Source organism: Molothrus aeneus, chromosome 14, assembly GCF_037042795.1.
Source record: "Molothrus aeneus isolate 106 chromosome 14, BPBGC_Maene_1.0, whole genome shotgun sequence".
Taxonomy (NCBI): domain Eukaryota; kingdom Metazoa; phylum Chordata; class Aves; order Passeriformes; family Icteridae; genus Molothrus; species Molothrus aeneus.
This window is the reverse complement of record NC_089659.1, coordinates 4,355,270-4,370,277: the sequence shown is the minus strand read 5'-3', so window position 1 is coordinate 4,370,277 and position 15,008 is coordinate 4,355,270. Positions and strand designations below refer to the sequence as shown.

At 40.7% G+C, this 15,008-nt stretch overlaps 1 protein-coding gene across 4 annotated transcripts in view; it reads left to right on the top strand.

Annotated features, from left to right (window-relative positions):
* The window catches only part of TAF1 (TATA-box binding protein associated factor 1), a 29,171-nt gene extending 14,493 nt beyond the window's left edge, over window positions 1-14,678 (top strand). For 2 of the 4 annotated variants that reach the window (XM_066559337.1, XM_066559335.1), the window contains exons 23-40: window positions 425-660; window positions 1,908-2,115; window positions 2,367-2,532; window positions 2,681-2,892; window positions 3,144-3,252; window positions 3,445-3,543; window positions 4,129-4,306; window positions 5,596-5,663; window positions 6,045-6,167; window positions 6,527-6,619; window positions 6,696-6,780; window positions 7,270-7,337; window positions 7,416-7,532; window positions 10,183-10,308; window positions 11,599-11,697; window positions 11,912-12,062; window positions 12,836-13,013; window positions 14,037-14,678. In XM_066559337.1, the coding sequence (XP_066415434.1) occupies window positions 425-660; window positions 1,908-2,115; window positions 2,367-2,532; window positions 2,681-2,892; window positions 3,144-3,252; window positions 3,445-3,543; window positions 4,129-4,306; window positions 5,596-5,663; window positions 6,045-6,167; window positions 6,527-6,619; window positions 6,696-6,780; window positions 7,270-7,337; window positions 7,416-7,532; window positions 10,183-10,308; window positions 11,599-11,697; window positions 11,912-12,062; window positions 12,836-13,013; window positions 14,037-14,253 (2,533 nt within the window). In that variant the 3' untranslated portion in view covers window positions 14,254-14,678. The remainder of the gene's footprint in view (window positions 1-424; window positions 661-1,907; window positions 2,116-2,366; window positions 2,533-2,680; window positions 2,893-3,143; window positions 3,253-3,444; window positions 3,544-4,128; window positions 4,307-5,595; window positions 5,664-6,044; window positions 6,168-6,526; window positions 6,620-6,695; window positions 6,781-7,269; window positions 7,338-7,415; window positions 7,533-10,182; window positions 10,309-11,598; window positions 11,698-11,911; window positions 12,063-12,835; window positions 13,014-14,036) is intronic. The other 2 variants (XM_066559338.1, XM_066559336.1) reach the window with 1 other exon arrangement.
* The last annotated feature ends 330 nt before the right edge of the window (window positions 14,679-15,008 follow it).

The window sequence follows — 15,008 nt, the reverse complement described above, 5'->3', positions numbered from 1 at the left end:
ACATCAGTAGTTCACCACCTTATTTCCTTTCCTTTCCTGTTTTGTTCTGTTATGAACAATTTGCCATCTCTCTCTTGGGTAGCAGGTAGCAATTCTGTGTTCTGTTCTTAAACTGACAGAAGAATTCATGCATTATTCCTTGTTCTGGCCTGAGACTTGAGTGGTGAGGGAGTAAGGTATTGTTAATGAAGAAGAGATCAACTATTTGGAGAAGATTGTCTTGAAACAGTTGTTCTTTTAGCAGGGGTTAAAAGGAGGGCTGAGAAGGGAATATGTTATGCCTGTTGTAGTAGTGATTTGTATCATTAATTCTCAAATCTTTGCATCATTTTTACCTTTGTATTTCTGGGAAGGTAACAGACTGAGGTTTTTTTTAATTTGGAAGGGCAACATTCACTGACTTTCAGGATGCCTCCTATTTCAGGGTTCTGGAATCCACTGAGATCCTGTCAACAGACACAGATAGCAGTTCAGCTGAAGACAGTGACTTTGAAGAGATGGGAAAGAATATTGAGAATATGTTACAGAACAAGAAAACTAGTTCTCAGCTCTCTCGGGAAAGAGAAGAGCAGGAACGGAAGGAATTGCAAAGAATGCTCCTGGGAGAAGACAATGACAAAGACAGGGGCAAAAAGGACAGGAGAGACAAAAAGGGGCTGTGTAAGTAACTACAACCACCAGAATTATGCCTGGGAAGGGATGCAGGACTTTATGTCCTGCTGCAAAGTGTGTTGATCTGACCTCTCAAGAGTGTGGATTCCTTACAGGGAGAATGTATAAACATGCTTATCTGGGGCTTTTCCCTCTCTGGGGGTTCTTCCTTCTCTTGAGCACTTAGTGGCTGAAAGTGCATGTGAAATATATTCATTGCCTCATATCTTTTGTTTATTTTGTACTATAAAATAACTCTGGTATTTCTTTAGATAGTCACTGCTGCTTCCTCCTGAAGTTTCTTTTTTTTTTATTTTTATTTTGAGTGGGGAGCTGCTTTTTTTCAGTATTTTTCTCAAGATGTCTTCACACATAGTTCCTGCACCCATCTTACGGTTGTGTAGTTGGATCTTCTGTGTACACACAGCTCTGTGTGTGAAGCAGCACAGTCTGCAGGCTGATAGCAGTGTCTGTTACACTGTGTGCTGTGGCAGCATGTTTGGAGGTAAATTGGGCAGCTGCCAGATTTGGATCTCCTGGAGATGTGCTTGTTTTAAGTGCATTCCAACAGAGAACTTGACATGTCCCTGACTGGCTGGTAAAACATTTGGCCTGTGAATGAACTTCATGACCACTGTTACTTGTTGAATATGTGTGAGCAAAGCTGAACTCTGCATCTGAGTCAATGTTATTTCCTATCTATTCCCAAATTGGGAATAAATCACTAATAAATAGTTACTGGAATAATTTATAAGGCAAATGTGGAAGATTTTTGATGATTATTACCTCATGAGAAGATATCCAGTGTTAGTTTGTACAAAACCTCTCAACCTGAATTATGAATGGTGCTGGAAAGATTCTGTGCTCACTGGTTGGAACACTCCTTGGAAAACTGGATAATTCTTGACCCTGAGTTTCTGCCAGATAACCATACCTATGATGAAAAGCATTGTAACTAATCCATCTGCAGGGCCAGATGCAATTGCATTGCTGGTTGCACCTGTGGCTCCTTGTTGACTGTTGCTGTTCCTTCTGGCTTTACAATCTATGTGGATAATTAGGTATCTTTGTTTCAGCTGGATTTCATGTCATGATAAGAGAACATGAACAAGCAAGGGAAAGACTTCTGTTAGGTTTTCCTGAATGTATGTCTTGGAAGCTTTTAAGCCAAAACTATCTGCTGTATTTAAACAATGGGTATTTCTACAATGTGGAAAAAAACTAGGAGCAAATAAAGCATTTTCTTGTGACAACAGCTTCAGCAGCCTCAGCAAACTCTCACAAGGATGATGACACTGCCTCTGTGACCAGCCTGAATTCCTCTGCCACGGGCCGGCGCCTGAAGATCTACCGCACGTTCAGGGACGAGGACGGCAAGGAGTACGTGAGGTGTGAGACGGTGCGGAAACCCGCGGTCATCGACGCCTACTGCCGCATACGGACCACCAAGGACGAGGAGTTCATGTAAGGCCTTCCTGGTCTCCTTCTCCTGTCCCTTAACTTTGCCTGCAGGCTTATTTCATTCCACTGACAGCACGAAGAAATGTAGAATTGAGCGTAGAAGCCCGGCGCAGTAATTGTGGAGAGAAAGAGATTTAATGGCTGTCCATTTGGAGGGTGTCACAAACTTCATGCAGTGATTGAGCTGGCAGAAGAGTACCTGGCAAATCATGAGCTAGGCTGGAAAATTTCTGTGTTTTTTTTCCCCCACCCAGACGGAAGTTTGCTCTGTTTGATGAGCAGCACCGTGAGGAGATGCGGAAGGAGCGGCGCAGGATCCAGGAACAGCTACGGAGGCTAAAGCGGAACCAAGAGAAAGAGAAACTCAAAGGCCCTCCAGAAAAGAAGCCCAAGAAAATGAAAGAGCGTCCAGACTTGAAAGTAAGCATTCTATACAGGTTCTGGCTACTGGAGAAATTTTCTGTTCTACTGATGTACTAAAGAACTCACTGGGGGATTTTAATGATGCTTTGCCTCGAAACTAGGAGCCCACATGTGAATTCTGATCCATCACCTTCTATTTTTGCAGCTAAAATGTGGAGCATGTGGTGCAATCGGGCACATGAGGACTAATAAGTTCTGCCCTCTTTACTACCAAACAAATGCCCCACCTTCTAATCCTGTTGCAATGACAGAGGAGCAGGAGGAAGAGCTGGAAAAGACAGTCATTCACAATGACAATGAAGAACTCATCAAAGTTGAAGGAACGAAAATTGTCCTGGGAAAACAACTGATTGAGAGGTAAGGGAAAAAGCAGAGATACTGGTGGGAATAATAAGAATAAACAACATAGAGCTTAATGCAGAATATATATACTCATATGTATATTAGTCATGGGAATAAAGTGACAGGGCTTTACATAAACATATTACAGTATTTTGATTGAGCATTTGGTATTATAGAAGATGGAACCAAAGCCAGTACTGGGGGACAAATGGTCTTGATTCACATGAGGGCTGGAGGAATTATTGTGCTTTTTTGTTTGTGCCTAGTGCTGATGAGGTCCGCAGGAAATCCCTGGTCCTGAAGTTCCCTAAGCAGCAGCTTCCTCCGAAGAAGAAGCGTCGTGTAGGGACAACGGTGCACTGTGATTATCTCAACGTGAGTGAAATGTTACTGAGCTGATTGCAGCACCTCCATTTCTGTTTGTCCAGCTGGCCAGGCCCTTAACTGCTCCTATGCAACCTCCTTGTGCCTGCCCAGAAAATTAATAAGCTAAATTGTCTAGGATTTCTGTGAGTAAATGCTTTGCAGCTTGGAACTGCCTTAATTTTTCTGCCTTTGATTTTTCAGCGTCCCCATAAATCCATCCACCGGCGGAGAACAGATCCCATGGTGACACTCTCATCCATCTTGGAGGGCATCATCAATGACATCAGGGATCTTCCCAATGTAAGTTTGAGCTATGACACCTAAATCCTGCATCTCAAGCAATATGGTTGAAGTAGGGTATGTGTTGTAGACACCAGAATTTGGCTGGTTTTGTATAGGTACATGTTAAAAGCTCATATGTGATATTTTTAAATTTTTTTTGGAACAAAACCCGCACTGGTGGGAATAATAAGATGAATGAAATGTAGCAGTGTGAAATGCTTTTATATATGTGGCACTGGAGAAGATCTGTTCTTCACTCTTTTCTGACCAGACTTTGCCAGAAACTTGCAAAATAAAAAGATTAAATGGAATATTTGAGTTGAAATGAGAATTTAAAAGTTCAGTTTCTCAACTTCTGTGCTGCAATTGAAAATACCACAAATTCTCAGTGAGATTTTCCTTCTTACATTGGTATTAGAAAATACTGCGTGGAAGAAAGTGTTTGCCATCGTGGGGTTGAGCTTGTTCTGTTTTCCCTGGTGCAGTTAAGGAACTGTTTGCGTAAAGGTTTTATACATTAGTGCCTGTTTAACTGTGGAAGTTAAACTGAGAATAGCTGTGCTATTACTGTGATAATAACCATTTGTTTCTTTTCCTCCTCAGACATACCCCTTCCACACTCCTGTAAATCCAAAAGTTGTCAAAGATTATTATAAGATCATTACTCGGCCCATGGATTTGCAGACCCTGCGTGAAAACGTCCGTAAGAGGCAGTACCCATCCCGGGAGGAGTTCAGGGAGCACCTGGAGCTCATTGTGAAGAACAGTGCCACATACAATGGTAAAAACACAGGGAAATCCTGCTTCTGCTAATACACTGTGCATGGATGAGCTGTGGAACATTTAGAGTCAACAAAAGCAACATAAAAGCAGAGCAAATTCACTTCCACATGGCAGTAGTGAACATGTATTTTTACAGATATACCGGAAAGATTGTATTAATGTTAATAACTAATTAATAAAATAAGAACTAATTAATAAATAAGAAAGAAGTGAATTACAGCATGTAGCAACAACTAAATGATGACTGTGATGTGGTAATTGAAGTTCAGTTATGGGTCTGTGTCTTGGGGTGACTCAATGACTGAAGACTTCTGCATGTTTCAAGTGCTGCCTACCTCCTTCATAGCTAAGTAAATATTGTTTTCAGTAGATTACATTATTATGCTTTATTGAATGAATCTTTCAGTGCAAATAGGAATACTTCACACCCATTGAAGCCAGTGCCTTGGAGCATGCAGCTTTGAGTAGAGTTTGCTGTCATGATTTTATATAATTTATTCTCAGTTGCAATAAACTCTTTCCCCATTTGGGACAGTCAGGAAACTAGTTTTAAAAAAATGAAAGAAAGCTAGTTTAAAATAAAAGCATAGATTCTGTGGTAGAGCATGTATCTGCTGGAGAAAGGTGCTGATTCATTGGCTTTATTCTGACTGCTGATAGAAATGTCTTTGTCCAAAATATACTAATTTGACAGAAAAACCTCCTAGCTGTACTGAGTCTGTCTAGGCTGTGCAGCATTGAGTGTGACATCACTGAGTTTGTGTCTTTGCTGCTTCCTTTATTATTTTGACAGTTAAATCCCTGATTTATCCTAATAAGTAAGATCCATTTTTTTCATAGTTCTGTTGCTTGTTTCCATGTCTGAGGAATCCTGAAATTATCCAAAGCTGTGGGTTTTTGAATATTCCTCAAATGCCCATCTTGCCTTCCTTAGCAGTTTTGCTTCACTGATTGGACTTAGTGAAGGAAACAGAAATTTCATGATTTATACTGTAAATATTTGGCAGAGGTGGAGGGCTTGGAAGCCTGTCTGCCACAGGCACAGCTGCTTTCCAAAGGATTTCCAGACTTTACTAGAATGTATGCCAGAAATATTATTTACTACAAATAATACTTTCTCATATAAAATGCATGCTGAACTTGAATAACTGTGTGTATTGAAAATATACTTGAGCATATTCTCCTAACTGTGCCAGAAATATTATCAGTGATGCCTTAGGAGTAAAGATAAATCATATTGTGACATGGCCTTTTTAATCAAGCTGCACTTGCTGTGTGTGTTTGCAGGGCCAAAGCACTCACTAACACAGATATCCCAGTCCATGCTCGACCTGTGTGATGAAAAGCTAAAAGAGGCAAGTTCTGTGAATGTGTTGTGGTCAGAATGGAGGGGAAGGGATGATCAGGGGTGGTTGAAGACTTTGAGAATAGAGGATGTGCATAGGCAAAACACAGGGGTTTAGGGAGAGTAGTAGAAAATTAAAGGAGTTCTTCCTCCTACCCCAGAACGTATTTGAATTTTTACCATTTTAAACAGCTCCCATGGGAGCCTTTCTGAAAAAATGCTTGTTTCTTATTCTAGTTACCTTATCTATAGGCTTATATCTTGACTATTATCCCCTGTTAATTTCAAGTGTTTTCATAAAAAGGTGCATGGGAGTCTCTGGGACAGAGTATCATGATAGTTCAGCTATTAGTTTAGGGTCAGCCACTGAATTTCCCTACTTCTTTTGCAGAAGGAAGATAAACTGGCTCGATTAGAAAAAGCAATTAATCCTCTCCTGGATGATGATGATCAAGTGGCCTTTTCCTTCATTTTGGATAACATTGTGACTCAAAAGATGATGGCAGTTCCAGATGTATGTATCTTGAGTGACTGTGTGTGATATGCAAAACGTGCTCATCTTGTTGTTGAGAAAACAGTGCTATTGAATAGAAAAGTCTTCTGTAAAATTATCAATTTGTATTATATGTTCCTACTGTCAAATAGATATCAACAGGCCTAGTTAAAAATCCAGCTGGTAGATCTTTTCTCTGTGTCCCTCCTGAACCTAAATGATTGGATTCAAGAGGTCTTGTTATAAATACCTTAAATACATTAGGAGTGTTAATCAATTCTGCAGACTTGTTTTATGAAATTTGTAGCTCAAACTGTAGAAAATTCTACACAGAAGCTTTCTAAACCTGTCTGTTTTCTTCTTTTTTTGTTTTGTTTCAGTCTTGGCCGTTTCACCATCCAGTTAACAAGAAGTTTGTTCCTGATTATTACAAGGTGATTGCTAATCCGATGGATCTGGAGACCATCCGCAAGGTGAGTAGCTTGGGCTGAGCAGTCTCTTGAGGGGTGTTTGGACTTGATCACTCACTGGGTGACAATTCTCTTCCAGAATATCTCCAAACACAAATACCAGAACAGGGAGACTTTCCTGGATGATGTTAACCTCATCCTTGCCAACAGCATTAAGTACAATGGTAGGTGGTGGAAATGAGGCTTCAGCTGCCTTTTGTACTTAAATTAATTCATCTGGGCACCTGTACTGCCAAAGTGTGTTGAAGCCTGAGGCTGTGATTCATAAACCTGATGATTGTTTTCCTTTCTTGAGAAAAGAAATGCTTAAACAGTGCTGGTTTTCCTGTCACTGGAGCTTTATTACCTTCTGGTGCAGAATGGGGCAGTTACATTTGGGGAGGATGTTCTGCTTGCTCAGTACATGTCTCTGATCCAGTGTTTTGTTTCTGGCAAGTTCCTTGAGACAGACAGGGTACAACCTTCCTGTGTCCTAAATCACACTTTTAATGCTGGAACAAACTGGTTGTGCTATTTTAGCTGAATGTGAGCTCTGCTTACTCAGAAGGAGTTAGGATTTAGGGGGTCTGTGTAACCAAAACCTGTCTTGCTGTCTTGGCAGCTGGAATTGGAAAAACATCAGAATGTATAAAGAGATTTGTTTCTTATTACAGGGTCAGACAGCCAGTACACAAAAACAGCCCAGGAGATTGTAAACATCTGTTACCAAACTTTAGCTGAGGTATGTGGACAGCTTTAGTGGAATATTTACAGTTTGAATTTTCTGTTCTGCAACCTTAGCAAGCTTTTTTGTTCTTAGTATGATGAGCACCTGACTCAACTTGAGAGAGACATCTCTACTGCTAAGGAAGCAGCACTGGAGGAGGCAGATCTGGAGAGTCTTGATCCTATGACCCCTGGTCCCTACACTCCACAGGCAAGTGACCAAGCAAGGCTTTCACTTCCTTTTTGATCCCAATTTTCCTCTTTGTTTCGTGTTCTCCATCTGTCTGCAGTTTGTCTTTTAGTAGAGTATGTTGTTGGATGGTGTGCTAACACTTGCTCTTTAAGAATAAATGTAAGAAGCAGTTCTGATGCTTCAGAGAGTGAGGTACCTAAGACAGAGAGACATTTCCCAAGCAAGTTGTAAAACTGGTCTACAGATGAGCTGTGTACAGTCAGGTACAGCTGAGTGTGGGTTGGAAGGTCAAGGACTGTGCAAGTGTAACATTTAGAAACCCTCAGAAGTCAAGCAGTGGACAGGTAAGGAGAACACGAGGACAAAAGATGGATGTAGTGCTGAGAGGAATCCAGGGAGCTGTTTGGTAGTGGCATTGTTGGAAAGGCTCATTGCTGTGGGTAAAGGAACTCTCTGATAAGGTCAGCAAAGTCCCACTCTACCCTCATTGCTGGGATTCTTTACATCTCTTGTTCCAGTTCTAGTGAAAAATAATGCTTTTAACCTTTATCATTATTTTATAGCAGACAATTATGTGTCTCAGGTATTTTCTATGTGTTACAGAGCAAGTTCATGCTGGGCTTCTTTTCAGTGTTTACAGTTTGGCAAAGATTTATAAGCTACTTAGACTTTTAAAAAAACAATTCTTATTTTGGGTTGTTTGATGTTTTTAAAAACATCAGTTAAAAACTTCCACCAGGAATGACAAGTTAATTCATGAAAACTAAAATTAACTTTGGAATTTGCCTAGGAAAGCAGGGGATGTCATCCTAGTGTCTGAGATGTGCCTTTTGTTTATTTGAAAAAGTTCACAGGCCTTGGGAAAGATCTCTGTGTTGATAATTGAATGATAAAATGCAGATGTTGAGGTATAGGAAGACAAAGCAAAACTTTCTTTGCAGTTGTTCAGCCCAGTTGTAGGCCAATAATTTTTCAGTTCTGTGCAAGTCTGATGTAATTATGTCTGGAAAGTTGCATTTAATTTTAGCAAAGTCAGAGCAGAAAAGGAAGGCCTGAAGTTCAGGAACAATTTAAGATCTTATAAAGATTATTTTTAAGAGAAAAACTACTTTAAAAATTGTTTAGGCAGGAAGTATACAAAGACTGTATGGCTGAGCCAAGATAGCAGGACACAGGTGGGTTTGGGGCAATATTTAACGCCCTCCCGTCCATCTTTCCCCACAAAAATACCCAAAATGTAGCATTTTAGGAAGGTAGAAAGTATTTGCTAGAAATTATGATCAAATTCAACTGGCTGAGAATGCTGAAACTGAGTATCATGGAAAAGACCTTCCTGCCAGTAGGAAGTGTTGGTCTGCAGGAGAGTCTTTGGAGATGAGTTATTGAAACTATTTGTTGACATTTCAAGAATTAAATGCCATCAGTGGTGATCCCAATGCATCAGAGTGAAGGACAAAAATGATATTTTCTTATCTGATGGTTTCCTTCCCAAGAGCAGTGTTACTTGGTCTGATTTTATTCCAAGCTGGTGATCAAAAGAGAGGAAAGGAGGCCTGAGCAGGGAACTGTCCTTGCTAAAAGGAAAGAGCTCTCTGAGTTTCTGCCTTGAACTTGTCACCTGAAGGCTACTCTTCCCCTCTGCTTCTTGGCTGGAGGTACAGTCCCACTTCCCACACTCCCAAACTTGCCACAGATAGCAGGTCTGGGGGAATTGCTTGGCTTTAGTTCCCTTTTTTAAATGCAGTTGTGACAGCCAACATTTATCTCCCCATATGGGTCTTCAGAGGTTGGCCTCCAGGATATAAAAAGCAAATACAGTTGAGAGCTGTCTGTGCTTTACATGTCTGTTTAAATTCTTAGGAAGCCTGTTTTGCCTAATTTAAGAATTATTGCTGTTGTTCTTAAGACTTTCAGTATTGTCATGATCTATGAAGTGTGTATTGTAAGGGAACTTTATTAAAATCCTAATCCTCATTAACTCTTCAGAGGTCAATCTGGCCTGTGTCAGCTTTAGGAGTTGAGACAATGACTTATATAGGATTGATTGGAAGCTGAAGCTTTGCTGTTTCATATGTGCTAGACTTTTCCCAGTTCTGATTGGAGCATTTGGGGCTGCAACAGCATTCCCATTACAAGGAAGTAAATGAAAAGGGCCATGCTGAGTCAGACCCAAGGTTGATGTAATCAAGTCTCCTGTCTCTGGCAGGGAACAGAAGTAGGTGGATGCAAACATGCAGTGATAATTTCTACAGCAAACCCTCTCTGCTGCTGGGAATTGGTTGTTCAGGCACCTTAAACTTGTGTTGGACCTGGACCATTGTATTTATGAGCTGCAGAGAGGTTTATTCTCTATAAATTTATTGAATCCTTTTGGAGCCCATTTGTGATTTTGGCCTTTCTAGAATAGCTCTGTATAGAACTACTGACTTTTATTTTAAAATCTGTTATTTGGCAAACTTCAAAGCTGAGGTTTTGAGCCACTGCATTTACCCCATTTGTTCTTTAAGAATAATTAGCTCATTTTGACTAAACAGTGTGTAGTAGTATGAACACCATGCCAAAAAGATGCATTTAGTCCTGAAATCCCAGTCTTGCCTCTCAAGATAATGTTCCAGTCTCAGTTCAGTGCCTGAGAATGTTCTGTCTCCTGTTTCCACCTATACTTTAGCCACCAGATTTGTATGATACCAGCACTTCCCTCAGTGTGTCCCATGGTGCTTCATTCTATCAAGATGAAAGCAATTTGTCTGCTATGGACACTCCCATCACTACCACAGGGAAGCGAGGAACTCAGGTCAGAATCCTCCATTTTCTCATCTGGTTGGGGAGTTGTCTTGTATGAGCAAATTACTAAAAGGAGGCAATGACTTTGTAGGAAACAGGTGACCAAGATCAGGTTTTCCAAGCAGAGAAGGAAATCTCTTCCAAAAGTTATGATATTTTCTTAATTTTGACTGCTCTGAGGCAAAAGTAAAAAAAAAAAATAAAAATAAAGAGCACTGGGAATTGAAACACTGCAAAACAAAGAATAGAGAATCAAGAGCTGCAAAAGAATCTGCCTAAGGCCAGGTATTTGTTTGCTTCACTGCTTCTGGAAGTAGAAACCTGGTGACTCATGCTACAGAGGGTTAATATGCAATCCCTTGTTAATTCTGAATAAGCAAATGGTGAAGGATATTCTACAGATTCACAAGATCATAATTAGATTATTATGGTTGCATCCAGTGACAATTAGGAGCTTGGAACATATGGTTGCCACTGTAGATATAGTTGTAAAAGGAAAAGCAGACAGGTTAAAGGCATTAAATAACTAGAAATGAACTTGTTACAGTAACCACAGAATATTTTTCCTTAGTTTTTATTCTGTATTAAACAAAACAATAAATGTTGAAGCAGAGGGAATAGCAGAAGGATATGCAGTAATAGGACCATGAAAATAAATTGCCAGGAGGATGAAGAAGGTGAAGAGGAGCCATAAGACTGAAGGTGGTACCAGAAAGATTGGTGAGAGCTATTCTGAACAATGCAGGCAAGCAGAGATTGGTTATGAATAGCTCTGTGTAGTATTGTAGCCATCTGTAGCTTTGTGAATGCCTTCTAGATTTGGAAGTCTTCAAGCTTTCTGTAGAAATTTATAGTCCTTGGGACAGAATCTTGCATGTCCTCTTTATCTTGAACTCATGGGGACTGTGGGAAGAACAGGAAGAGAAGGACAGAAAAAGATTTGGGGGAAATGCTGTATGCTTTTAAAATATCTTATGAAAATAAGCACTTTTGTTACAACCTAGTGCTATTTTCCAGAAATAACTAGTTGAACAAGGAACTCTGGTCTGTAAGGCTGGAGATTCCCAATTCAAGGATGAGCACACCAGGCAGAAGTGTGTGGAGACTGTGCTCTCTGATCTTGCAATGAAGAGAAGAAGAATCCTTGCTCTGAGAGTGATACACAAATATTTTCCTTTCTGTCTTTCCCTTCCTGTATTCCCACACCCACCTCTGTGGCCCAGGTGTCCCTGTCCCTCACACCCCCAGGTGATGTCCAGCAGTGCCCTCCTCAGTGTCACTGCTCTTTGTTCCCATCCAGATGCGCCAGGGGCGAGGTAGGCTGGGCGAGGAAGACTCTGATGTGGATATTGAAGGATTTGATGAGGATGATGATGGCAAGCCTAAGACTCCAGCCCCAGTGAGTACATTTACAGAAATCCCAGCCACAGTGTAGGTGCTGACTCGCAGGGCTGTCTGTTGTGCCTGTTGCCCTGAGACAGGCTCTGAAATGCAGTTTGGGAAAGGTAGCACTGGGAAATGAGGGAATGCTTCAGAGTGGACAGAGTGGGAAATCTCTGATAGAAATGGCAGCATGCTGCTGGATCTTCAGCATCCCTGTTTGTGTGACCCAGGAGGTTGAAGATGCAGATGGTGACCTTGCTGATGAAGAAGAAGGATCAGCCCAGCAGCCCCAGGCCAGTGTCCTCTATGAAGACTTGCTTATGTCTGATGGAGAGGATGATGATGATGGGAGTGATGAAGAGGGAGATAATCCTTTCTCATGTAAGTGTCTTTTTCTGATTGTTCATTAACCCAACTAATCTCATGCTTCCATCACAAAAACATGCAATAGAAAGAAGAGACCAAAGGGGCAAGATGAGGAAACTGGGTGAACACAAATGACACTGAAAACAAAAGAGGAATGGGAATGCTGTAAATATAGACACACATGAAAGCAGAGTTAAGACAAAATCTTGTTGATTGTATTTCATAAAGTGAAACTGCAAATGGTTCTGAAAACACTGCGAGTATGATTTGATATGCAGAGCCAGGAATGGGTAGTCTAGTAAAAGTACATTTAATTTGATATGAAATAGGGTTATGAATGTTAAATGTAAAATGTTAATGTTAAAACAATGTTATCACAAACAGGAAGAGAGGTACAGAGGTTATTCAGACTCTTTCTATATTTTAATACAAACTTATGCAGAAAAGGATATAGTGTTTAGTTTATAGTATATAGTACATACAAATTTAGCATATTTACCAATGACTTCTGCAAATTATTAGGAGGGAAGAAGGGGGAATTTTCCAGAGTAGACAAGACATAAGGCCTTTTGGATAATGGTGGTAATGACATTGCTTTGTAATAACATCAGATTTGGGCACTCAGTGGGTGGTGTCACCTCCCAGATACCTCTTCTGCTGCCTTGTGGAGACAGGACTTTACAAACATTCCTTACAGTCAGTATTGCAGCCTTGAACCACAGACAGTGGGTATGTGAGTGACAGAACAAACCTGGCAGTTCCTGACCAAACTTTGGTTCCTTACACAGCTATCCAGCTGAGTGAGAGTGGCAGTGACTCAGATGTGGAGCCCAATGCAGTGAGACCCAAACAGCCTCACGTTCTTCAAGAGAACACAAGGATGGGCATGGACAATGAAGAAAGTATGATGTCCTATGAAGGAGATGGTGGGGAGACATCTCATGTTATGGAGGACAGCAACATCAGGTAATTAGAGCTGGTAAAATCCCTTCTCTTAAAGATTTTTGAAATTTTCATCATAAAAACCTGAAGAATATCTCATATTTTTCATAAAGTTATCTTGTGACTGTTCTTATTGTTACAACCATAATTACAATTTATTCTTACTGACAGAAATTTGGGGTTGCTGTTAGATTTTCACTAATAAAAATACCAGTTAAATTAGAAGAAAAACCCACCCATTTTTTTATTTTAAGTTAGATGATTTCTTGCACATACGTAGTGGGTTTTGATGGCAGGACAAATAAGGGTTTCTAAAAGCTATCTCAAACTACAAGATGCCTTTCAAGTTAAAAAGTGATTTAGCAGATAAACTTTTTTTTTCCCCTCTAAGAACAAGCATGTCCTGACTTGAAATTCAACTGCTTAGTTGAAGTCCAGAAGTATACGAATATGCATATTCTGTATTTTGGAAGGTGTTAAATTTTTAGAAAATTAAAAGTACAACAATATCAGCTTTATTTTTTTTGCATTTGAGAGAACAGCAACCTACTCTCCCTTCTTTGGGCATTCTGTAGAGTACAAGTATTTGATTCTCTGTTCTTCTTCTCTTTGTGGAATTCAGTTCCTTGGTGCAAATATTGACATTTGCCTCATAAATCACAGGCATCAGAGCTGATAGGTAGCTGGGCTGGCAGGCACTGGTCATTCCAGCCCAGGACCTTGACAGGAGTCAGCAGGAAGTCAGCAGAGAAGATGAGAATGGGCTGGAAACACTCCTGCACTTTCTGTCTGCACTGAAGGTGACAGAAGCTGTTGGAGCAATCAGTTTTTCCTGCCTGGAGTGTATCAGAGTGGAGTGAAGATACTGGAATTGTTTCATTGGAGAACTGTTTTTTCTTTAGTTTCTGTTTTAAAAAGCTGGCCAGTGACAGAATGGAAATGCACAGTCCTAGTGTTCACAGGACTTGAAGCCAACTCTCACAGCAGTTAAATACAGAATTGCTGGTATCAGCAGCTCATTTAAAATTATTTTCTTCTTTCTTCTAGTTATGGCAGCTATGAAGAGCCAGACCCAAAGTCCAACACAAGAGACACGAGTTTCAGCAGCATTGGAGGCTACGAGATCTCAGAAGAGGAGGAGGAGGAAGAGCAGCAGCGCTCTGGGCCAAGCGTGTTAAGTCAGGTCCATCTGTCTGAGGATGAGGAGGACAGTGAGGACTTTCACTCCATTGCAGGAGACAGTGACCTGGACTCAGATGAATGAACTCCCTTCCCTGAGATGATGGTCATTCTGAGCCACTCTTGGCTCCTGAATTTCTCTTGTCCCAGTTTCAGTGTAGTGTGGGCTGTGTCGATAAGATTTTTTTTTTTTTTTTAGATATTTTAATTGATTATAAAACATGTTATATGAATGAGTAAACGGTGAAAAATAAGCTTTAGACAAGCGTGTCCTGCTGAAGCTTTGGCTTGTTGTAGCCTGTACTGGTTCCAGAATTCAGATACAGGTTTGTGTGGTTTGTTTTTCAGTCTTTATTGATGTAAAGTAATTCCTCAGAAATACTGGCCTGTTGGACACATGCATGTCTGTCAGGAAAAAATGCTTGCTCAGAATGAAATACTTGCTGTTGACGAACAACTGTAAGGCAATTTTCATTTCATAAAGAGGAGCTTTTTCTCTGGGACCACAAACACAGTGTCTGATGTCTGACCCCTGAGTGGTTTTGGGAACTGCCTAAAGACTAACAATACTTCAAAAACAGCTGCCCTACTTTTTCTATAAGTTGCAATTACTTCCAGAAACCAGACTTTGGTAATGTGAGCCTTTAGGAAGGCTCAGGATTCACCGGAGACTGGTAATTGTCAGTGCCCTGGGGAAGCTGCTGCAGAGCCCGGGGATCCGTATGGAGTCCTGGTGTGTGGCTGAGGGAACTCGTGGAAATACAGCAGGAATGGGGATACAGCCTTTGCTGCTGTTTCTCTGTGTGGGTAGAGAAGTGAGCTCCGGTGTCCCGGTTACTA